This window comes from Anabrus simplex, chromosome 6, assembly GCF_040414725.1.
Source record: "Anabrus simplex isolate iqAnaSimp1 chromosome 6, ASM4041472v1, whole genome shotgun sequence".
Taxonomy (NCBI): domain Eukaryota; kingdom Metazoa; phylum Arthropoda; class Insecta; order Orthoptera; family Tettigoniidae; genus Anabrus; species Anabrus simplex.
Window position 1 is genome coordinate 50,129,412 of NC_090270.1, and position 26,026 is coordinate 50,155,437.

Genomic DNA, 26,026 nt, shown 5'->3' on the forward strand with positions numbered 1-26,026 from the left:
TATCATGTTTTTAGACTCCAATATTATCACAAATATTGTCAAATAACAGCATACTACGTTTTATATTGTAATAGTGTTTAACAATCTCCAATACATTTTAAACGACATAGTTTTTAACAGCATTCATAAATTATTTCCAAGCAGGTACCTGATCTATCCTAAGGTGAAAAATGTGGCTGATGATGCCTACTATTGATAGGCGAAACATGTACCATATAATATTTTAATTTCATGTTAACAACTTTGATAAGGACAATGTCCTGATTTTTAAAATTGTATTGTATTGAATATATGGATGAATAATAAAACATTCAAGTGTTATTTAATACAAATATTTTCAATACGGACCCAAAAATGAATGTTATCACATGTATAATCAAAATTCAATGTAGGCAGGTTGCATGTTAGATTAATTTGTGAAATTCATAGGGATGACCTTATAGCATCATACTTTATTCAGCTTCAGTGATTTAAATGGAGATTATAAGACAAAAATCTTCCCCCTCCCCCATCTAGATTCTTCATTCTCTTGCATGATAAGTGTTCATAATCGATTTAACAATTCAGTACGCGTTCTGAAAGGTGATAGGATGTCAGAAAAGCAGCTATTCTTTTGGCACAACATCTGAAAAATCCAAAGCCTTCTGGAACATTACTAGAAAGACTCCTAGGACTTAACCTTAAACGTTAGGCTCTCTCTAACAGTAAGAAAAAATTCAAGGATTCTTTGTTTACATTTGATTATGCATACATATCATAAGACCTAACCATATTACACTTAGGTAAGTGCCTATACGTTTTAGGTAAATTTTATAGGTCCGAATCTGAGATATTATAATCTGTTTTGCATTAATTTTTCAGAAAGTATGCTTTCTTCCTCAAATCAGATTTTAGTTGACATTATTTGTTATCAGTATCAATACAGCCATCCTTTCTGAAAAGTTAGGTGTAATGTTCAAATATATGACTTTATGAATGGGGGAATTATGGTTCATCTTCTTCAGCCTTGCAAATTGGTCCCTAAACCAGTTGACATTCTTAGCATAGCCAATGCGAATTGGTACTAAGGGGGGTTGAACATACATTATTGAGTAAGAGATGAATATGAAATGAAAAAATATAATATTTTTAGTGAAGGGTAACAGTGCAATTCTCAGTTAGAAAGTCGAATGGATCATTGATGCCTTCCACGTCTATACCTTTGGTGGTCACCCATTCTTCTGCTGTCACAGCCAGGTTGTTGAATTGAGTACTGTTCATGGTATTTAATAAATAAGCTTTCAAGTTAAAACAAAAAAAAATCTTCAAATTAATGTCGAGCAGGATAAATAGGGAGATTTAAAACACAGATGTTTTAATAGTGTGAATGGTGGTGAGGTTGAAGGGGAGTTGGATTATTTTGGAGGAGGCCTAAGCTTCCACTAACATCCCCCAGTGCCATTGCTGAAACCGAGATTACGGAAGAAGATATCCTTACTATGAAGAGCAACATTCTCTAACATGACTGGAAATAGAGACAGAACTGAAGGACATGAAGAATGAGTGAGTGAGAGAGCATTAATGCAGACATAAAAAGGGCTGTTGGAAACTACCTGTTTTAAATGTTGTCAATCACCTGGGTGGAGAACAAGATCCCAGAAGATTAGACAAAACAAGTTATCATCTAACAGTTTAAAAAGAAATGTGTAAACTGCAGAAATCACTGTTATAATAGATGTTAGCAAATATAATGGAGACAAAAAACCAAGAGAGGGAGTAGAGTCCCTGTTAGAAGAAAAACAGGGTTCAGGAAGGACTAAAGTTCTACAAATTTGATATTTTCGTTGGAATATAATGAGAATGTAAGAACAACTGATGATGCCAGTTTTTTTACTAAGGGCTATAGTATTGTGTAGAAGATGGTATGAACATTTCGGGAAGATATGAAACCAGATTCAGGAGACAAGGTTGTAGTTGATGGTGCATAGACTGCAACATGGTGAAAAATACCTGGAAAACTCTCCTGTTGAAGGCCAAGAAACACTTATAATGATGTTCTTCAGTGATGCATATCTGAACAACTGTGAAGGTACTGAAAGGACAACTCAATAGTTTCACCTGGAGGAGTCTTATCGTAGGGACAAACTAGTTGCATAACTGAATACAAATAATGATGATCATACCTACCTTTTGGCTTATAGGCTGTGGTTCACTTGGGTACAAAACCCCCAAAGTTTCATCTGGTATTGTGTCCAGCATTCCCAAGGGCCCCGTCTCTTTGAAGGTCTTTTGTATGAACTCTTATGAATAAAATGCTGTTATTTATTTTGGTGTTTTCAATCTTGTATATCTCTTCCACTGAGATTACATCTGTTAATGAAGAGCTATGTAGCATGAGAGACATGATTGTTGACTAGCCTGATATTTTAAAATTATGGTATTTTAATTAAGGTAGAAGTGCATTGCTTGCAGTGCCATTTTGATGCTGATCAGTTTGAAGCAAGGAGAGAAGACGGACTTAGAAAGTTACGTCCTGATGCTGTTCCACTTCTTTTCCCTACACATTCTATTACGAGAAAACATAGCAGTGACACTTACAAGGTAAGTATTAACAACTACCTTGAAATTGACTTATCTTCAAAATATCGGGATTGTATGTACTCTATCTGATCCAAAGTATCCAGACACCCCTCTGCACACATACAGTAGAGCCTAGATGTCCCTTAGATAGCCTCTGTCTGTATAGAAGACATCTGACAGCTTGATGTTCTTTCAGTGCTACAAGAATGAATGGAGCAAGGGATCTCAAGTGACTTTGAATGTTATTGGTTGCCAGATCAGTAAGCAATCAGTCAGGGCCATTTCTGTCCTTCTCATGTTGCCCGAGTTGATTGTTGGGGATGTAATTGTTGAGTGGAAACAGGAAGAGACAACTACAACAATGCCATGACCAGGTAGGCCATGTGTGTTGACCAGCAGGAACCGTCGAACATTGAAGATGGTGTATAGGAAAATGATCTGACATTGTGTGATACCATCATATGTGAAGTCTGCAGGTAAACTATACTTGCCAGCTTATACAGTGCCCACAGTGACATTTCGTGGAGGTGGGGTGACAGTGTGGGGTGTTTATCATGAAAGAAACTTAGTCTTCTAGTATCACTATAGAGCATGTCAAGGGCAGAAGGATGTAAGTACATTTTGACCATCTATGTGTTGTCTACGGTAGAAGACCATTTTGAAGATGATTACTGCGTGTTTCAGCATGTTAATATTCCTTAGCACGAAGAGGGGTCTGTTCATAAGTGGTTTGTGGATAATAAGGTTCTGGAAATGGGGTGGCCAGGCCAGTGCCGTGGTCTCAATCCTACAGAACACCTCTGGAATGAACTAGAACGGCGACTTTGTTTCAGACTTTGACGATCCACATCACTCACTATACTTGTTACAGCGCTGCGGGAATAATTACATAAGAGGTGTTCTGGCCTGGTAGAGAGCCTCCTCTGCAGAGTTTGAGTTGTAATAAAGACCAAGACCAGTATTATTGTCCATTACTGGGCAGTTTGTCCGAGGAACACTTAAAGGATTGTTTTGAGTGGGTGTCCGAGTTCTTTTGATCAGATAGTGTATCTAAAATGAAATAACCTTTGTTTCAGTATACACTGCTGTTCATGATTAACTGAACACCATGAGACAGTTTTGATGGTCGTTTGATTTTCGCTGGGTTATGTATTATAACACATTGAAGAAATAACCCCTCACTGTCATACGTGCAAGATACATTGTCCGGAGTAACTCAGTAAGGGGTACCAGGCAAGTTGGCCGTGCGGTTAGGGGCGCGCAACTGTGAGCTTGCATCCAGGAGATAGTGGGTTCAAACCCCACTGTTGGCAGCCCTGAAGATGGTTTTTCTTGGTTTCCCATTTTTATACCAGGCAAATGCTGGGGCTGTACCTTAATTAAGGCCACGGCCGCTTCCTTCCCATACCTTGGCCTTTACTATCCTATCGTCGCCATAAGACCTATGTGTATAGGTGTGACGTAAAACAAATAGCAGTAAGCGGTATCTCTATTTCTGACCTGCTGTTTTCATCTGGCCAGTGAACAAACAATGTTTTAGAGGAGCCTTGAGGAAATCATCATTCATATATGTTCTATTTTCATTAATATTTGCTGCAATCAGTAAGACTGCTACACCTGTTTGACCATGTTACAGAATTTTCAGTGGGTTATGAATCAACCTTTCTAGTGGATCATGTCTAGAGGAAAATATTATTGCCCCTTAAGATGATTCTGGATTCAAACCTGGCAGATGTATTATGATTTTTAAAGGGGGTTCATATCCATTCAACTCTCCTAGTTGTAGGATGTTGGCATGTAAATGATCTTTAGTGATAAAATTAATTAATACTCAGCAAGAGATCATCCAAAAAGAATTCTTTATTCTCAGGTATCTGGTAATGGAAACAGACCATCGAAATTGACACGCGTGTAGCATCATAGCATGCTTGTGGTAGCTGAGGCTAAAATGATTTAAAAAATATATATATTGTTCCAGCCTCTTAGGATCATAGTTAACTCTTGTCAGCCTGTCAGGATTTTCTGTACTCTATCTTGATGGAGAATGCAGTTCTTCACTCTTCGGACCATGTTGCTTGCATCAGGTCGTCTTCTCACTCTTTCTGGAAAATCGTTTAACCCGTGTACCCAGATCCTGAACTTACTTCTTTCTTGAACTAGTGTATCAAAGACTTTCCGCTGTGGGTGGGAGCGGTAGAATGACGCCCACAGTATCCTCTGCCTGTTGACTAAACGGAGCCCCGGGGGCTCTAAACTTGGAGAGTGGCTTAGCGACCATGGGACCCTTAGCTGAGTCCTGGCATTGCTTCCACTTACTTGTGCCAGACTCCTCATTTTCGTCTCGGCTATCTGACCTCCCTTGGTCAACTCTGGTTCCTTTTCTGATCCCGGCAGTATTATAGCACTCGAGGCCTGGGGAGTCTTTCATTTTTCATGTCTTTCGTGGGCCTCGTCTTTCTTTGGCTGATATCTTCACTTTTCGAAGTGTCGGATCCCTTCCATTTTTCTCTGTGATTAGTGTTGTGTAGAGGATGGTTACCTAGTTGTACTTCCTCTTAAAACAATAGTCACCACCAGTACCTGTCTGAAAGTCACTGGCCAGATCCCCCTTTACTGCAGTTATCCATGGACTGGTAGGCTACATTTCCAAGATCAAGAGTTCTTTTAGGTGTTCTGGTGTCAGGCATTCAACACAGATGACAATAAAACACAAAAAGTGACATCTATTCAAATTTAGAGTACAACTCTGCATTTGACCTCAAGTGATATTCACCCTCAGAATTTTAAAGTGGCCCGAGGACCATTCTTAAAGAATTTCCTCTCTTTCATTTGGATTCTCTCTCTAACGGTGGTGAGTGAGGGCCAAGCATTCAGCAACAGACATACTACTGTGGTGTGGTCACAGTATTTGACCTGCAACAAGATCGATCTGCATTTGCAGAGGTAAAAAGATGTTTCCATGTGTTTAGTCTGATATTTCAGAGTTTTTCTCTGTGCAGTGTTTGATATTTCCATATTTTGTATTGAGAAATACTTTGGTGTTATGATTGTAAGATATCATCACTGCAGTTTATTCAAAAGATATCTGGAGACCTACAACTTCAGCTACTTCTTGTAATGTTTCAATGTGGAGTCAGGCAATGCTGAGGTCATCTGTCATTAGGATTATATTACTTCACTGCTTTGGATCCAGTGCTCAGCTTCTTCTTCTTCTTCTTCTTCTTCTTCTTCTTCTTCTTCTTCTTCTTCTTCTTCTTCCTATTCACTTGGCCAGTCCTTAAGGATCTTGAAAGCTGGGTGAATGGCTCAGACGGTTGAGGCGCTGGCCTTCTGACCCACACTGGCAGGTTCGATGCTGGCTCAGTCCGCTGGTATTTGAAGGTACTCAAATACGTCAGCCTCGTATCAGTAGATTTACTGGCATGTAAAAGAATTCCTGCGGGACAAAATTCCGGCACCCCGGCGCCTCTGAAAACCGAAAAGTGGTTAGTGTGATGTAAAGCCAATAACGCTAAAGATCTTGAAGTGAATCATTCAGTCAGTGAAAAAAGTTCTTTGCATTCAGAAGATGGTAGGTTCGAATCTCACTGTTGGCAGCTCTGGAGATGGTTTTCTTTGGTTTCCCATTTTCACACCAGGCAAGTGCTGGTGCTGTATCTTAAGGCCACAGCCACTACCTTCCCAATCATTTCCTATCATTGTGTCACCGAAACCTTTGATGTGTTAGTGTGACATTTAATCACAAACGAAAAAAATGTTGGGTGGGAAATGTTTGTCCAAGCTTTTGCGCATCCACATTCGATCTTGGACCTTTGGTCTGAATATTTTCCTTACTATCTGCTGTTTCATTTCCTCCATATCTTTGATGATGGTGGTTAATGATATCTCAGCCCTGTACAGTTCTTCTGTGAGAACGACTGTGTGGTATTGAGGAAATTTGGCTTTGATGGAAAGTGATTTCTTGTTGTGGATATTCCAGGTGATTGTGTAGGCTTTAATTTTTCTGTGTGGATTTTGTTGGCTACTCTTTTATTGCTATTACTTTCAATAATTTTGCCCCAGTACTTGGAGTGATTAAATTATATGATGCCGGGATGAGTGGCTCAGACGGTTTAGGTGCTGGCCTTCTGACCCCAACTTGGCAGGTACGATCCTGGCTCAGTCCGGTGGTATTTGAAGGTGCTCAAGTACATCAGCTTTGTATCAGTATATATACTAGTGCGTAAAAGAACTCCTCAAATCAATCAATATTCTAAAGGCTAATGCCTTGTCGATGCAACCACTCTTTTCTTTCATTGGCTGTTCGTTTCACTTCCATGTAATTGACACAACCTAACCTCTTCTTGATGTCATCCAAATACTTCATCCTAGGTCTTCCTCTGCCTTTCTTTCCTAGCACTTTCCGTTCAAGTATGTTAGTGATGAAAGTATTGTATCTAATGACAAGTCCAATAAATTTTAATTTCCTGTATTCCATTTCGTTTAAAAATCTTCTCTCTTCTTTAACTTCCCTTAAGACTTCCAGGTTGGTTTTTCTTTCTGTCCAGCTCGTTCTGGTCATTTTCCGCCATATCCACATTTCAGCAGCTTCAAGTCGATTCCTTTCCAACTTACCCGGAGTCCAACTGTCACTTCCATACTGAAGTGTACTCCATACAAATGATTTTGCAAAGGATTTTCTCTATATTCATGTGTGTGCTGGTTAAAATGTTTTTCTTGCTCATAAATGCCTGTTTTGCCAATGCTATTCTTCTCTTTACTTCCAAGAAGCATCTATTATCCTCTGTTATCATACTACCAAGATAACGGAATTGTTTGACCTGATCAATTCTTACGTCATCAATTTTTATATTGGTTTTAATTTCTTTCATATTTTTCCGTAATATCATTACTTTCATTTTCCGTTTGTTCATTTTTAATTTCCATAGTTTAAGAGTGCCTGAGAGGACTTTCAGCATTTTATTCATTTCCTTTTCTTTAGTCTGCAGTTAATACGATGTCATCTGCAAATCTGATACAATATATCCTTTCACCATTGATTTTTATTCCCTTTGTCTTCTCCTTCATGATCTGAATAGCTTCCTCAATGAACATATTAAATAAATACGGTGATAGGGGACAACCTTGTCTAACTCCTTTTCTTCTACCTGATTGATGATTATTTTTGTGCTTTGGTTCAGATACAGTTGATTATTCATTCTTCTATCCTTCCAGTCCAGTCCTATTTTCCTTATAGTTCTAAACAGTAGTTCCCAATTCACATTGTCAAAAGTTTTTTCTAAGTCAATGAAGGTAAGATAAGTCGTTCTATTCATTTCCATCCTTCTCTCCAATAACTTGCGTAAGGCCAGAATTGCTTCTCTTGTTCCTCTGCCTTCTTAAATCCAAATTGGTCTTCTCCAATATACTTATCTATTTTCCTTTTATTCTGTTCTTAACTATGTTAAGGAGTATCTTGGAGGCATGTGTTAATATTGATAGTGTTCTGTAATTTAATTGGTGCAGTCAACTGCCCTTTATATTTTAGGTATGGTAATGGTTCTGGATTGTGTGAAGTCTTCTGGCACGATTCCTCTTTCGTAGCATTCATTTATTACTCTGAATAACTGGACTTTCATGTTGATACCTAAATTTTTCAGTAATTCTGCTGGGATGTCATCTACACCGGTTGCTTTTCCTTCTTTCAGACTCTGAAGGGCATGTTCAAATTCATGTCTCATGATTGGAGGACCTTGAATTTCTCTTCCACACTCAATGATGTCTTCTATTAGCTTATTGTCATTCTTGGAAGTCCTTATCGTACAGTTCTTCTATATATTCTTTCCATCGAGCACATATCTTATCGTCTATCAGTAACATTCCTTCTTTGTTTTTTACTACTGCAGATTTGGTTGTATTTTTGTACTGAAGGGAACTGATTTTCTTATAAACTTGATCCTGTTTTCCCTTTTTTATATCATCTTCTATCTCTTCAGCAATGTTTTTGGTCCATTTCTCCTTTCCTTCTCTGCATTTGGTTGTGATCTGATTTTTAATCCTTTTGTAGTCATCTACATTGTTTTCCTTCCTGAGCTTATTCCTTTCTTGAATTAGGTTTAGTATTTCTTCTGTCATCCAAAAAGCAAAAGAACTCCTGCGGGACTAAATTCCGGCACCTTGGAGTCTCCGAAAACCATAAAAGTAGTTAATGGGATGTAAAGCAAATAACATTACTTATATTGTATGTTGTTGCCATTTTTGGTTACCAGTGATGCCAGATTTGGGTTCTTATGTTTTCTCATAAGCAATTTGCAGGCTGGTTTTGCTGGTGATATCATGGAGCTTTACGATGGCGTGTCTGGTTTCCTTTGTATTCTGGGTAATTATTGCTAGATCATCAGCAAAATCTAAGCATTTTATGTTGATCTGTTTACCTTTTGTTCCCATATTTATTCCTGGTATTTCTTTCTCCCATGTTTTAATCAATTGAAGAGGAGTGGGGACAACACATAAACTTACTTTACTCCTGTTTTAATTTCAGGAGGTTCGGATATTTTACTTATGAATTTATTTTAGATTATGTGTGTCAAAATCTGTTCGATGAATACAGTTGTTTTGTTGTCTACACAGTCCTCCCACATTCTTCTTCTTGTTGACATAATAAGTCCCTGTAATGATAAAACAGATGCTACGTGTGCTAGAAGTGATGTATTGTTATAAACGATGATGAACTGTTGCAGGAAAATTTTTATTGTCAGTGGTGTATTTATGCAGCAGGTGGTGCAGAATGGTTTTACATTGATCTCATTATAAGTTGAAGATTCTCTCCAGCATTTATCAGCGTTTGGGTATCTGGAACTTTCTCTCCATGTGTTATGCTAACCATGCACTTACCCAAACAACACATCCCGCTCTCTCATGCCAACAGTGTGACTACTTTGAAACTTGCTCTCTTATATGGCATACATCCTTAACACCTTCAACAGATCACTGATATACAGACACTAGCAGCTTCATTGTGTTGAATAAAATAGAGCAGGAGTCCACCTTCTTAATACTGTTCAATACTCATAAACAGAATACAAGTACGTATTTATTAACAGTATGTGTTTCGTCCATATAAGGGACATCCTCAGCTGTAAGAAGATGGAACAGTACATGGTTCATCGCTATGAGGGACGGCTAAGAAGATGGAATACAAGAAGTCTTCTTCAATAAGAGCATGTCATATATTCCTTTTTTGCTAACAGTTTTTTTGGGCTAAAAATGAATTTCATTTCTTGTAGCAATATTGAAAAGGTGAACTACTCTGTTTTATTCTTTTTATTTTCTTCAGCGTTTATCTCTCCTGCTGGCAGGGTCCGCTACATGGACTCTTTGTCTCCATTTAGGTCTGTCCTGGGCCATGTCAGGGTGGAGATTGACACTCTTCAGATGTTTGTGATGGGTATTGGTCCATCACTGTTTTGGTCATTCTTTTGGTCTCCTACCGGTGACTTCTAACATGTAACCCGTCTTCGCGATAGTGTCGGCGTCTGCCCTTAGTAAATCTCCAAACTATCGTAGACTACTCGCGCATTTTTTCTTGAATCGGTGCAATACTAAATCTCTCCCTGATGGATTCATCGGAGGTATGATCCAGTTAAGTGACGCCAGCTGTCCATGTCGGCATCTTGATCTTCACGACACCCAGTTGATGCTCTGTCTCAGTCGTAGTCGGCCAACATCCGCAACCATACAGTGCAACTGGTCAGATGACAGTACGATAGATTTTTTATTTGAGATTATCTTTCATCCTCCAGTCGCAAGTGACGCTGGTTGTTGTTCTCCATTTCATCCAGGCTGTGGATATCCTTGCATTGACCTCTTCGACATGTCGGACATCATCGGTGATTGTGGAACCAAGATACTTGAATTTTGTCACTCGTGGCAGGTCCTCACCATCTATGTGAATAATTCCGATTCCTTGTGGATCTGACGTCATATATTCAGTCTTTTTATTTAGGCACAGGCCAATCGCTCCATTTTTGGGTTTGGCATTGCAAATCAACCTGGATCTCAGAGGCCAACATGACATAGTCTATATAGAGAAGCGTCCATGGCAAAGAATGGTGCAGGTCTGCTGGTACAGTATCCATCACTAGAATGAACAAGAGCAGTGACAGCGCTGAACCTTGGTGAACACCGTCGATGATAGGAAAGTTACTGGATGCTCCTTTGGTGGTCTGATCATAGCTCCGTGGGTCTACATAAAGCAGCTGAACCCAGTTGACAAGGTATTCTGGTATGCCATGCTCTCGCAGTGCTAGCCATATGAGGTCATGCGGTACGCGATCAAAGGCCTTCTCAAGGTCCAGGATAGCTAGATGGATTGACTTTTTCTTCTAACGGTTCTTTTCAATCAAGAGCAGCATGTATTGGATCGGTTGTGCCACAATTCTTCAAAAATTCAGCTTGGTTTTTGGAAAGCTCAACGATCTCACATAACCTTGTATCACGAACCTGTTCGAATACCTTCATTGTGTGATACAAAAGTTGGATCGGTTGGTAATCAGCACATTCAGCTGGTCTCCCCTTCTTTTTGATGTTCCATTGCCAATCGCTCGGTGTTCAACCCTCTTTAATGATCTGCCTGAAGAGTCGTGCAAACCATTCTGCTGCATCCCACTGTTGAGAGTACCAGAGTTCTGCTGGAAGATCGTCTGGGCCAGTAGTTTTCCCCGGCTTCATTTCTTTTAGAGGAGCATTGACCCCTTCGAAATCAATCTCTCTGACAGGTCCTTCCACAGCCGCAGTGACTGGGATTTAATGATAGCTAAAAGTTTCCATCTATTCAAAATAGCAAAGGTAGGCAAAGACATTCATTTTCTTAAACAAGGCATAACACACAACTTGACCCCTAACTTTTTTAAACCGAGCTCGATAGCTGCAGTCGCTTAAGTGCGGCCAGTATCCAGTATTCGGGAGATAGTAGGTTCGAACCCCACTGTCGGCAGCCCTGAAAATGGTTTTCCGTGGTTTCCCATTTTCACACCAGGCAAATGCTGGGGCTGTACCTTAATTAAGGCCATGGCCGCTTCCTTCACATTCCTAGCCCTTTCCTGTCCCATCGTCGCTGTAAGACCTATCTGTGTCGGTGCGACGTAAAACAACTAGGGGAAAAAAAAAACTTTTTAAAGGTGAATTGAGGAGCTTTCTTGCATACTCCATCTAAGTCATTTTTAATGGTTTTTTGTTTTAGTGCTGAAACGTCTTGATTGCATGAGATACACCTCCTGAAGTACAATAATGTGCAAAACTCATATAAGTCTAGTTATAATAAGATTTGAGATATTGCATTTTTTTTTTTAAAGTCCATTTAAGTCTTATAACACAATTAATTCGAAAACCATATTAAGTCAAATCAGTATTTATTAACTGTGACTGGGATTGGTGTATGGGGAAATTCCTCTGTTGAGATCTTCTCGAAGTAGCTACGCCAGCGCTCTCTTGCCTTCTTTAAATCAACCAGTAAGTTTCCTGTTTCATCATTGATGCCATAGAAGCGCTGGATGTCTTGTGTTTTGTGGTGCCTCACTTTGGTGAGTTGGTATAATTCCCACTCGCCCACACACATGTACAGTTTTGCATAAAGATTTGCTGTTTTTGTTGTAGCTTTGATTTTCTTTGCATCACTACGGACTATCTTGTAGGCATTCCAACGAGACGGTGTCTTGTCGGTAAGAAACTTGTGGTAAAGCCGTTTCTTCTTTCGTACTGCTTTTCTGACCTCATCACTCTGGAGCCGTGTATATTTGTGTTTTTGCCATCCTGGTTTTGTTGATCCAAGAACAGTACATGCAGTGTCGTGAGCAGCTTCCTTCAGTTGATCCAACTTTCTTCGGCTGTAGTAATTGGTGGTAATGTTATTTGTGCGCCGACAGTGGTCTCTTTTTCCTTGAAGCGCCACCATTTGATTCTCGCTGGTCATGTTCAAAAGGCATGTTCAGGATTCGGTGATTTGATATGCATCTTGCAGATGACTGGTCGATGTTTTGCAGTGACAGTTTCACATGGTACAACCTTTGTGTCTAACACACGTCTTTAAGTTCTTGATGCCTGATGAGGATGTACTCTATTTATGTTGCCCTTGTGCCACTGTAATATGCAATTAAATGTGAATCACGCTTTTTGAACCAGGTGTTCGTGACAGTCCGGTCATGGGCTTCTGCATAATTGAGGATTCGTTGGCCATCACCGTTCTTTTCTCCAAAACCACCTCCACCGTGGGCTGCATGATCTTCCTTTCTGTGACGACTTGTCCGTTTAGATTCACAACGAAGTATTTTTTATTTTCCACCTTGTCGATACACTAAATTGCTTAAGGCAACTTATTGGTTAAAAGTGGTACATGTTTCGTATATTATAAACATCTTCAGCCATATAACACATTAACATTAAAATTAACATATGTTAATTTTACGGACCCTTCCTCTAAAGCATTGATACTTTGTCATTATATGAATTTTTCATCTAAACAGTGTTATGTGGCTGAAGATGTTTATAATATATGAAACATGTACCACTTTAAACCAATAAGTTGCCTTAAGCAATTTAGTGTATTGACAAGGTGGAAACTAAAAAAATACTTAGTTGTGAATCTGTGTAAGTGCGATATGGACCATGAAGCTGATTTTATGTAATGTCCGTTTAGATCACCGGCGATAATGAGGTAGTCTTCTTTGGGTACTTTGGCTGTTTTCTCTTCAAGCATCTCCCAGAAGGCATCCTTTGGTGCTCCAGGTAAACATGCATATGGGATGTATGCACTGAAAAAATGTACTTTTCTTCCATCTGCGAGGTAGATAATAATCAGACGGTCATCATACCGCTGCACATCAGAGATACAGCTGTCAAACTTTGCTGACACAACAATACCAACGCCACTGGTTGTTCCACGGGTGCCATTGTATATCAGCTTGTACCTGCATCCGATGTTGTATGATTTCTGTCCACTTCATTGTGTTTCTTGCACAGCACAGGCATTGTTCTATCTCCTTTCGAGAGCCTTTGACAGTTCGCTGTACCGCCCAGACATAGTGCCGACGTTGAGTGAAGCAAGACGGGTTGTATGGACTAGCTTGTTTAGCCGTCGTCGCCCGTGCAATGGTGACCCTTGTCTACCCAACGCGCGTCGCCTAGGGGTGACACCCTAGTCTTGATACTAAATCTGAAAGATATCATTCCATGATGAGATTGTGAATGAGAGTTTTTATGGCTGGCTTGTCACATAGCCTGTCGCCAGGCATTTTAGAGCTGCTGCCAGCATCTCCCTAGGTGTTTAGGGTTGAGGGCAGGCATTTCCTTCTACCTCAAGTCGGTATGGTTTTCCCGCCAATACTCGGGTGGCTGATTGCAGTGGTTTCCCACTGGGCGATGGGGTTGCCACATCCCGACACCACCTACTCTGTTTTCTTCAATACAGGGATTAATTGTTAATAGCTGGGCTAAATAATGATATTTATTTCATTTAACAGTTTCACTCATAATCGTGTCATACTTAACTGATCTTGGGCCACTTTACATCATGTGATATTATACTGTCTGATAGGCTGAGGGCAATTATACTTTGAGGAATGCAAACATATTGCTAATCATTTGAACAGTGATGCACACTGTCCTATGAACCTTGGTGCTTATCATGTTTCCTTTATGATGTTTGGAAATTTATGGACAGCAGTGGACATAAATTAATTACGAAATTGATGTAATTAAGAAGTAACTCTGGATAGCATAGTAGAGCAAATAATTTAATGAAATTTGTAGCTAGTAAAAGTTATTTTATAAAGAATTTCATGAAGCTCATCTTTTTAATTTGGCAAAGTTTGTGAAACTATCAATTTCATGCTGAAGGGAACATTATTTTAAAAAATGAATTGTTCTATGTTATTTTTTCTTGTTTGATACTAGTTTAATACAGTTGAGTGCCATCCTTGTTCCCCCTACTTAAATTTTCTTTCTATTTATGCCATTTATTTCTTGTGTGGTTTCTGAGATTAATATCAGAAACTCTCAAAATTTCTTATAAATGTACTGTGGATATCTGGCTTTCTTCTACACTTTCACATCAGTATCAAAGATCTTTTGAACACATCCTCCATGAAAAGGGTGAACCCCTGGTAAATCACCTTTCCCACTGAGATCTTGCTGATTATGAGATATTAAGTAATGCCAGGCTGTTACTGTTATGTGCTCATTGATGCATTTCAATAGCCTTGCATATTGCAGGTTGGTACTGGCATTTTCTACAATCCTAACAATAGACCATATTGCCAGGGAGTCAAAATATTTTGAATGCTTTAATTATATTGCCCCCATTATTGCCGAGCTAAGCCCAGCCAATGAGCGAGATATCCCGGGGTGGACCGTTCGTTCCTGGCTTTCTGTTTTTTTTTAAGAGGCATTTAAGGGGAAAGGGGTGATGGCCAAGCAAAAAAAAAAAAATGAAAAAGCAACACACTTACATTTATTAACATAAGCATCAATGAACACAAAATATCCTTGCAGGGATTAAATACAATGATCTTTCATAGTGTCTGATCTTCCTGTAGCAATTAACAACCAATCAAACATAATCCTCATCCTCCAGCTTTATGGTAATGTTCTGGAATAAAAATTAACAAAAGATTAGGCCTTTCCTGCCTTCCAGAATTAAAATATTTCTCTAAATGAAAGTATCCTGAGACTTCAATGAGGATTTACACAAAATTAGTAGGCAGCTATCTTGCTTATTATTCCATTATAAAATTAACTTAAGGTTCCATTAATTTATTGCAATCTCAACACGTGGTCAATGTTAAATACTGATGAATTTCATTAACTAAGGTAAGTAATGTCCATTAATAACACCAGTAGAAATTCTGATGGAAAATCTAAGTTGACTCCAATATTATAATTAATTAATTATTATCATTAATCTCCAACCTTATCTGTGTACCATTTACTTTTATCATCACACAATCACGTTTACAAATGAGTGTATCTCACTAAATAATTCTCATTGTAATTATGACACACATTTTCCCAATTACTTAATCATCCAGTTAATTATTATCATCATTAATCGTTATCTCGTAGGTTCAAGCTAATTATGCTGTTTGTGGACATTAAATTTATACTTGCATGGCATTTAAAGTTTCAAATCAGTTTGAAAATATTTTGGAAATTTAATATAAATACACTGAAAATTTCCTCATAACCATATGTGAGTTAGTTAAGGATTAATTTATAAATTGCTTGCCTTTGCTGGAAATGAACGAGACGATCTTTCGTCTAAATCTTTGGTAAGTGCAAATTAAATTCTAGCCTGGTCTTACTGGACATTATTCTCAGCAAATTGTTCCTTAAAATATGCTAAACAAGTCATCATGGTGGCAAAACAACGTTGAAAATAATCTGTGCCGTTGCGATGAATGCACGACCAGATTAAAATACACTGAATAATTGAAACCATGAAAATATTCCTAATTACAACACACACACCCATCACATTCCCACAAGGTAACACGTATTTCTATATACACAATATTTACAACGAATCCTGCCATTATGAATTAATTAATTATTTTTAGCATGGTCGCGTCAATAATATCCGGAGGATGAACTCATGTCTGGAAATATTCTCAGTCCAATTAGTGGCTGGTGATCGAACTAGTGGTATCACTTGAAATGAAATGAGATACATCTAAATTTCTGAAATTAACTTGAAGATTCTAATAGAATTCCACAATCATCACCATCACATGGGTTACAAGTCGCAAATGTAGCGTTCGTGAGCCTTAATCACATTATTATCACTCCCTATTCATGAAATGTATTCAACGTGTGCTCCACTTTATTATAAATCACATTGGGCTCCCAAAGACACAAGCAACAAATCATTCAATAATAAATTAATCAATTAATAACCCACAGGACTGTCAATATTTCAGGCGCATCATGAACTGAACACATTAAATATCACATATAAGGAATCTAAGATCATTTATAGCTCACGGCCGTTTAATTATATTCTTAACCCGATCTTTTACTTGAATTTTATTATTATTTTAGTGATTATTAGATCTATCAGTACTCCTGAAATGTCGTGAAAATAGATGACTCGATCCTAAAGAATGCAATTGAACTTAAGATGACATTAAATTCGACCCTATCTCACAAAATTTACATATAACTCCAATTAAGATTATTCCATTATCACACGTAAGCAAATGAAGTTTATCGCGTGGTCAGTGATTTTTAAATATGTCTAAATCCTACGTGTGAGAACTCATTCAAAGACAGACTACAACAGCTAATCTAATAGATTTCAAATTTCAATCACACATACGTAATTCAACTACCATGACACCTCATGAAATGAAAATGAAAGGAACTCAATCTACTACAAAAACTAATAGAACTACAATTTAGAGATGAAAGATCATCTAGTTTTACAAAGATGAGAAAGATATGAACAGTTAAAATGGTACTCAAGTTTAGCTGAAGTTCGATTCCAGGTTGAGGTTCGTCATTCCGGCATTTTACCGTTAGTCACCTGCTCCAGCCAGAAATGCCTTACATGCTTAGCAGGTCATGGAGACATGGCAGTAGATGTTCCACAATGAAATTATGTTACACATTGTAGAGGAAGAATCCATCTTGAAGTATACGGCGATTCGCTGGGATGAGTTTTGCCACGTGCCAGTAATGTAAGCTGCAACTAATGCAACAGTTATTAGAATGTGGACACACATGCTGGAATATTTAATGTTCTCGTGGAGAAAAAGACCTAACTTGGATCACTAATGTTGAAGTTCACTCCATAAGATTTTATAGTAAAACTGCACTAAATTAGTAGACCAGATGTCTGCCTGCACGGCTGAATTTTTCCCACGTGGTTCCGATGAATATCGTCACCAGCAGAGCGTCGACCAGAGAGTTCAGATCGGAGTAGATTTAATCAGAGTAGTGTAGAGATTGATTTACTGTGAACATAACGTTTTATAGTCTTCGCTCGGGGGGTGTTTTTTTTTTAGAAACGATCATTGGTTCACGGGGCTCTTGTAATTAGTCATGACTGTTTCTAGAAGCTTGCCTGCTTGCAGCGCAGGTCGACATGCGCGTGCCTCGCCTGGGAATACTGGCTTGTCGTGTGATTTACCCTCCACTCAATCGAACATGGATCAGTCCCTCTGAATGACAGAAAAAACCAGTTTGGTGCGCGCACACAGTTTTCCAAATGATGAATACAACTCCCGGCGAACAATAAAACTTTTAATGTCGGCCTGTCATAAATAATCCAATGATAGCCAAATTTGAAGGGGCAATATGGTGTTATATAGATCAGTTTACATCAAAATATTCATGGTTCAAGTTCTTTTCATGTGGTTTTGAAAAAAAAAAATGTTAAAATAATCATAAATAATTATATCTTGTAAGACTTTTTCCTTGTACAACACATTTCGGATGGTTTCTCAGCTTGATTTCATCTTCTAAAACGGTTTATTTAAAAAAGTCTCTTTAATGTATTTGCCAGGGGATGGATTTCTATGTAAATACTTATCTAATTAGGTAACTAAAATTAATTATATGTTGTATTATCTTTATGAATCATGTGTAGAGATGAAAAATGCAGTGTTTATTTTCCATATTTTAGAGTTTAGCACATATATCCCATATTCTTAATGTTAAATTAACAGACTGTATCTGTCCCATAATTTTGTAACTCAGGAAATCCCATTCATCAACAGCATGCCAGTGGTTTCCTGGAGTTATTTTGTAACCCAGGCATTCCCTTTCATTGTTTCATACCTCCATCTAGTTCACTTACCAGTCATTCACAGTTTGAATTAGCAGTGAGATGGTTCGTACTGTCCTTGTACCTACCACTGTGTTTACAGGCACAGTGTGTTCAGTTGTACATTGCTATTCATTGAAGACTTACAATATGCCTATAGTAGCACAGTCAACCAGTTTAAAATTAAAACGTTATATATCAGAATTTAAAACATGATTGTTTCTTAACTGGCAGTAAGATGTTATTTTGTAATTTGTGTCAGTGTACAGTGACATCTACTTAAAAGTTGCTGGTGCAATAACCAGTAAACATGAGGCAAACAAATAATGATATTTCAAGCAGAGACAGTTGTTTCTGACACAACCAACAACTTTGAGTGTAATGTCAGCAATCTCTGTCGTGTTCTCCTCTCTGCTGACATCCCTCTCTTGAAACTGAATAATCGGTGGTTTAACGAATTCCTCAAGAAATATACGGTACTAAATGAGCCATCTCAGATGAGTCAATGTACGGAAAAGGCTATTATTCAGCCATATACAGTGAAACTGTTCAGAAGATAAGACAAGAAATTAAAGATGGTCCATTTTGGGTTTCCATTGATGAGACCACAGAGAGGGCAGGCTACCCGGTAATGAAATCACTGGTTTGTTAAGTGAAGATTACTGTAAGCGGATTCTTTTACACTGTTATGTCTGGAAAAGTGCAATAACAAAACTGTTCAATGAAGCTATGGGTTTCCTGTTTGTATATCCTAAGATGACTCATTAATTTGTGTAGTACATGCCTTTCATCATGTGGAAGAAGGGCAAGGAGGAAATTACCCCAAAGTAGATTTGTTGATTTCCTCACTGAAATGTTTTTCCCAAGGCACACAGAAGAGTTAATCTTTTGAAAGAAATGTACCCAGAAATTCCATTGCCATCTAAGTCAATTCTAACTAGGCCGGGTAGGTGGCTGCAAGCCATTGAATATTATGCTAAATATATACACTCTGTTAAGGATGTTGTGCATGCTGTGGACTCAAAGATTCAGCCTCAATTGAAGCTGCACAAACAGTGGTCTGCAGCACAAGTGTGAGGAACGACTTAAGTTACACTCAGCATAATTTTTCATGTACCACAGAAGCGTTTGAAAGGCTCCAAAACTCTCATCTGTCACTCTCTGAAAGTTTCAAAATTGTAAATAATACTATGAAACAACTGGATCATGGTAGAGGTAAAGTTACACGTGTGTCAGAAATGAAGATGGACATTTTACTTTCAAAGAACCGTAGATGTGAAGAAATGGGAAAGGTTGCTACAATCCTGTGTAGAGATCTAAGTGTGAACATAACGATGGACTTAAACCCAGTAAGCATTGTGAAGTTCAAACAAAAGTTCTAATGTTGAACGCAATTTCAGTCAATTTAAATTTGTCTTCAGACACTTTCTAACATTTGACAAAACATTTTGTAATGAATTCTTTTGGTAGCAGAGAATAAAAGATTGCGTGTTCTTTGAAGTTCATATTAACACGTTCACTGCTATGTAAATTATACATTCCCACCCCCAAAAACTGAAAGTGAAAAAATGATATAAAACTTACCAAATGTTGTCAAGAATCCAAACATGTGCCTATAAAGATGATACATGTCTAGATTAAAATTTCTGAAGACTTCTAAGTCTGTGGGTCGGATTCAGTCCCTCAGCACCGTGCGCTACACCACTGATCGCTATTTTGTTGAAAATCTTATGTTATAATGAAAGATAGGATATTTACTGTTTATGAGATGTTATAAATTGGAAAACTGTAAAAATCATATTTAGTTTTATTAATGTTGTTTTTTCACTATGTACAATAATTTACAGCTCTGCCCACCATCCACTGTTTGGTCCACTGACATGTCTTTGTGGTACTTGTCAAAGCAACCAACCGGGCAAAGTCCTGGCAAATCCCGACATCCAGAACAGACAAATGTTGGTTGTTTTTTACTTTTTGCTTTATAGCAGACCCTGCCCTTTTCCCATTTGGTTCCTTCTTTGGAGTCTCGCTCATCATTTTTCACCAACCGATGTAAGTTGTTCTTTCTTAGAGGAGTGCGGACTAGCTCTGCTTGACGGGGTGGCAGAAGTGATTCCACTATTTGTAGGCGAAAGTTGTATAAAACCATTTTTCAATTTCCAAGCCTGGTATTGTGCATGTTGTATAAGTGGAAAGCATTGATGATCCTAAGTTGAATGATGTGGACAAAAATCTTTTTGTACCAGAGAAGGGTTTTCCTTTCAAAAGGATAGTACGCCTTGAGTTGGTCACACCGATCAGTCCCTTTCATGTATGTATTATATTGCACCATTGGCAAGGGTTTTTCTTTTTCTTGGTCCCTTTTATTTGTGACGGTGACCATTGCATTCTCATATTGCGAGGAAATGTATTGTACTACTCTCTTGTCCCTCCATTTGCCCACCATAATTCCCTCAGCATACTGAGCGATGGTTCCACCTTTAGACAATATTACCATCTTCACAATTGGAGGGTTGTGCTGCAGGTCAGCTCAGAGTGTTCCTGTACTGTACGTGTTTTCTGATAGCAGCTTAGATGCTATGGCAAAACTATTATAATAATTGTCCATGAACACAGCATGGCCATTATTCAGAAGTTGCTCCAAAAGTTGCATGACCACTTTTGTAGAGTGTCCTTTCCCGGACAACTGGTCGTTGGCTTCGGCATACACAATAAATTTGAAAGTGAGGCCCTCATGTTCATTTAGAGCATGAAGTTTTATGCCATACTTATGCCGTTACCCTCTTTATACTGCTTGAAAATCAAGGGACCCCACCAAAGTACCATAGCTTCATTAATGGACAGTTCCCGTGAAGGATAATAAATGCTAGTAATTTTATTGTTGAAAAAGTCTATAATCTGTCTCACCTTTTCCAGCCTGTCTAATGACTGGGGTTTGGGATCATTGATAGGTCTAGTCAGGGAAAAGTGTAGGCATCATAATACAAGTAGAAAACAATCCTGGCTCATATACTGTCGAAACGAAGGAACGTTGAAAAGCCTGGGAGTTTTCCAATAATCTTGGAGTCTGCTCATTCGCAATGTCCCTGTATGAATCAGCAAACACAAAAATGTCTGTAGTTCATTGACATTGACATCCTTCCATCTAGTAATGCGCGATTTCTCCTTTGTACCTGACCCAAAACAACTCCAACACATAATTGTTTGTTTCACGACAAACAAATTCCCAAAAACTGTTATCAAGCAACAATAGAAACCAGTCAGTTGGTTTGTTTTATCCCGGTATCGGCACTAGCAGTTTGTTTTCTTTCCTAAATGATATATTCTTCAAGCCGAATGTTCGATTTGACCAGGTTGGGTTGAGTTCAGGTTCGTCCTCACTTTTCAAACTTTCCGTTTCAGAATCGGCATTTCCTTCACTCATAAACTTATGTGGTCAGCACGACGAAACCTCTCGGCCATTATTCTTGGCTTTCTAGAGCGGGGCCGCCATGTCACCATCAGATAGCTCCTCAATTGTAATCATGCAGGCTGAGGGGACCTCGAACCAGCCCTCAGATCCAGGTAAAAATCCCTGACCTAGCTGAGAATCGAATCTGGAGCCTCCGGGTACGAGGCTTGCATGCTACCCCTACACCATGAGGCCGGCTTCATTAATTATTAATACATATAAATCCATTTCCTGGCGATTATAGTATGAAATGTCCTATGTACAGCTACTGCAGGGGTGCTACTTGAGTAACTGTTGCTTTCTGGCTTTCTGAAGATGGGTTCAGTATTCTCATTTGTATTAATGAGTCGTCATGGATATCAGTTTTTTCCTCTTCAGTTGTCCCATTCTGAATAAAAACTCTATGCAACTTTTCAACAACAGCTCTTCTTTCATACAGTTGCACCGTTTAATCTGTTTGAAGATTATTTTTTTGTTCTGAATGTATCTTTTAATTACCTAAAAGTCTGGACTTATTTTTGCAGGATGTATAACCCTAACCCCATTCATGTGTTGTATGAAACTAAGAACTGGTTCTGTATCTAATTTACTCTATCTGCATGCATACCATTCCACCGTCCTTCTACCGTCTGCAATCCATAACATCTATTAAGGACCAGGATTTATTGGTTTTGTTGTAAAACACAAATTCACTTTTTTGAATTTCTACATCAACTGTGTGGACATTCCATTCTCACTGTTGAACGAGGATGGTTTATAAGTAATGTTCTTATAAACTTAAAACAGTGGTTCTGCTCCCTTCCCTCTAAAGGTAAAACTTCTCCTACCACCATTCACACTGCTTAATAAATCTCTCTTCTATGAGGCCCGTTTCAGAAATAATCAAATTTTAAAAATATCTCTTAAAGGTTGGCCACTCAGTTGCTTAGTCAGCTCCTGCTTTGAAGTACTCCCTTCCTCTAATAATACGATGATCCCAATGCCGTTTCCACATATGAAATCATTTCTGGTAGGCAGTTTGGGAGCTTGTACATAGTTCTGCTTGCGATTTCAATTTAATTGTCATGTCAGGTGAATTCAGTGTAAGAAATAGGAAAACGTCTGCTGGACTAAGTCAAGTGAGTAAGATAGATAGGGAAGCACATTTGTCTTTGTGCTTGTCAAAAGTTTGTGATTCAACAGCAATGTTTGAGCTGGTGTATTTCCACGGTGGAGGCTCAAGGAGTTGTTTCTCCACAAATCTGGTCTTTTCCTCCTGAAATTTTCTTTCAAAAGTATCAAGACTTTGAGATAACAGTGGTTCACTGTTTAACCCTCAGGTAGGAATTTGTGGTGCAGAACACAGTTGATATCAATGATGACCACCAGCAACACTTTAAAGTTTGACCTGACTTGGTCTTCATCGTTTGGTACATCTTCATTAATATTTTCCTCAGTTTCAAGCAGAAGCAAATGTTGATATTCTGCTTGTAATATTCAGACATGTTGCCAATAACCTAACCTCATGGCACTACAGCCCTGAAGGGCCTTGGTGTACCAAGCGACCGCTGCTCAGCCCGAAGGCCTGCAGATTACAAGGTGCCGTGTGGTCAGCATGACGAATCTTCTCGGCCATTATTCTTAGCTTTCTAGACCGGACATCTAGCCAGTAGTAGCGCATACTTTACACCCTTGCAAACTAACAGCTCCTGAACTATAACAAATTGTTTAAGAAATGCATCTCATTATATCCTTGGAGGAAGATCTTACACCCCTGTCTTATCTTCCCTTGTTACTGACAAAAATTAAATTGAAGTATTTGCAACATTTTTCTTAAAGTCTTCTCTCTCTTTACTGAAGTCATTTCTATTCTGAGTGCTTCATTATATTTATATTGTACTGCCTTTCAGTTATGATACTATGCAATGTGTAATTCTTTTTATTTCTGTTTAGGAAATCATTGAGCTGTCTTCTAAATACAGAATGATTGAAGAACCTGAAATTAAAGAAGAAACTAGACAGCTGGCTTTTCCAGTATCTGATTGGCCCCTAAAACATGTTCCTGAAACTGAGGAATCTACAGCTTCAAAAGAAGACCATCGGTTGTTCACAGATTCTGAAAAATCCAACTCTTATACATTATTAAGAGCGCTACAACTAATGCCAGTTCATGTAGATTCTCCTCAAATACCAGGAGAAGAGCCCTTGGAGACTCAAGAATCCAAATTTAAAGCACAGGATATGAATACTGCACTAATACAAGATATAATTCCAGTAAAGAATGAAGATGATCTTTTAATTCATGATAAGACTGAAAGAGAATCCTCTGGAGACTATTATTGTGATCAGTCTGTTTCTAAGAATTGTGCTTTTAAGAAAGAATCTCTAGAGGTTCCAGAATACTGTCAAAAGAAGAAGGAATATCCAGAACAAAAGGCAACTCATTCCAAGAGCATGAAAATTCAATCACCAGACACTTACATGGCTGAGCAAACACCAGCAATTAATTTGAAACCGATTAGCTCTCAGCTGGAAAAATTGGGTTCAAAGGAAGCTAGACATATTAAGACATCAAATGTGCAATGCAAAAAAGTATTGGTTTCTCGATCGCAGTTTAATCTATTAGTAAATTCTTCAACTCTGTGTAAGTCTCCTTTTAAGGCCAGTGCAGACAACCCATCACTGTTATCTAGTATATTGTCAGCAAGTAAAACTAAACCTGTAACTAAGACAGGTATATCAACTGTGTGTGAACAAGTATCATTAGCTCAGAAAAATGTCATTTCTACTTCTTCCCCGGAGCAACTGCATAAAACAACAGCTGAAAATTTGTCACGAACAAATAACTGCAAGAGATACAAGAGAAATGTGATACACCCACTATCACAAGCTGTATCAAAAAATAACTTTCTTACCAATGGTGGAAAAAGTCAACTGCTTCTGTTGGACTCAAGCTCTGACCATGTCAAAGAATTTTTATCACACCTTAATTCTGTATCTGAGCGTCAGTCTCAGTCAGTAGCAATTGATGAATCAAATTCAAAGAACAAATCTGTATTCACTTCAGATTGTAATACAATATCAGGGGACACATCAAATATTAGATCAGTTACAGAAAGTGATTCACAGCTCGAGATAATATCAAACACTGGCCTAAAGGAAAAATCTTCTAAAATAGTGTCAGGAACCTCTCCACTTCTAAACTCAGTTTTGAGGAAGAGAAAATCTACATCTAGAAAGACTTCATTAGTGGCTACATGTAATACAGACCATCAGAATTCATCACAACAAGGCTTAAATCACTTCGACAGTTCAGAGACTGAAAGTCCATCAAGAAGTAAGTTATCACGGAAATGTTTGGTGACGGAGAGACTTCCTGCAGTATTGCCTCCTCAACCTAAACCCCAGCCAGACAAGAATACAACAGCTATAAAGGAAGTAAAATGTAGAGAATCAAACTTTACAACTTCAAAAAATCAGAAAAGACAGTCAAAGGAATTACAGTTTGCAATAACAGATTTTGAGAAACCTGTCTCTTGGCTTAGACAGTGCATATCATACCTGGAGCAGTCAGATGAGCCATCAAAATTGTCCGAAATTGAGGTAAACAATTAAAACATTTATTTTTTACCCCTGAATTAAATACATATATACAGATGGTTATCAAAATAATGGAGATACCTATGTTCTGAAATATAGCACCTTTGTGTGTTACACTTGTTTTTAGGTATTGCAGTGAAAGATACTAGTGCGGTAGCCAGTGTAGTACATATCTGTGTGTACAGTCAGGCAGAGGTAGGTATGGTAAAATGGGAGAGCTCTCAGACATTCAGCGAGGGCAGATGATTGGAGCAGGTTAGGAGTATTGAGAACAACAGTCTCCATGGTGTTGACAGCAAACATAACTCATGTCAAGACATCATGAGCAAACAGTAGTAGTGAACGAGAAATAAAATAACGGCCATAGGAATAAAAAATAAGTCAAATACAGACCCGGTCAGGTTCGAGCATAAATGAAAGGGCAATACAGAGACATCACATGAATTAATAAGGGCAAAATATACATGATATGGTGCGACTTTCTGCTTCGTCCAGTCCATATACATTACACCCACGCACGCACAACCAACCACCCAAAAATAATAATAGTTATGTGGTGCGAGGCCATCGGTCTGCCCAAAGGGTAATTTCACTCTCAAAGGTTTCTCCACCAAGCCGGGTCACCAAATCAGACTGCCTCT

The 26,026-nt window shown here is 38.4% G+C and overlaps 1 protein-coding gene across 1 annotated transcript in view; it reads left to right on the top strand.

The window, feature by feature from the left end:
* LOC136875857 (uro-adherence factor A) overlaps window positions 1-26,026 on the top strand; it is a 132,986-nt gene that overhangs the window by 47,627 nt on the left and 59,333 nt on the right. The window contains exons 3-4 of the mRNA XM_067149477.2: window positions 2,452-2,580; window positions 23,739-25,388. Coding sequence (XP_067005578.2) covers window positions 2,452-2,580; window positions 23,739-25,388 — 1,779 coding nt within the window. The remainder of the gene's footprint in view (window positions 1-2,451; window positions 2,581-23,738; window positions 25,389-26,026) is intronic.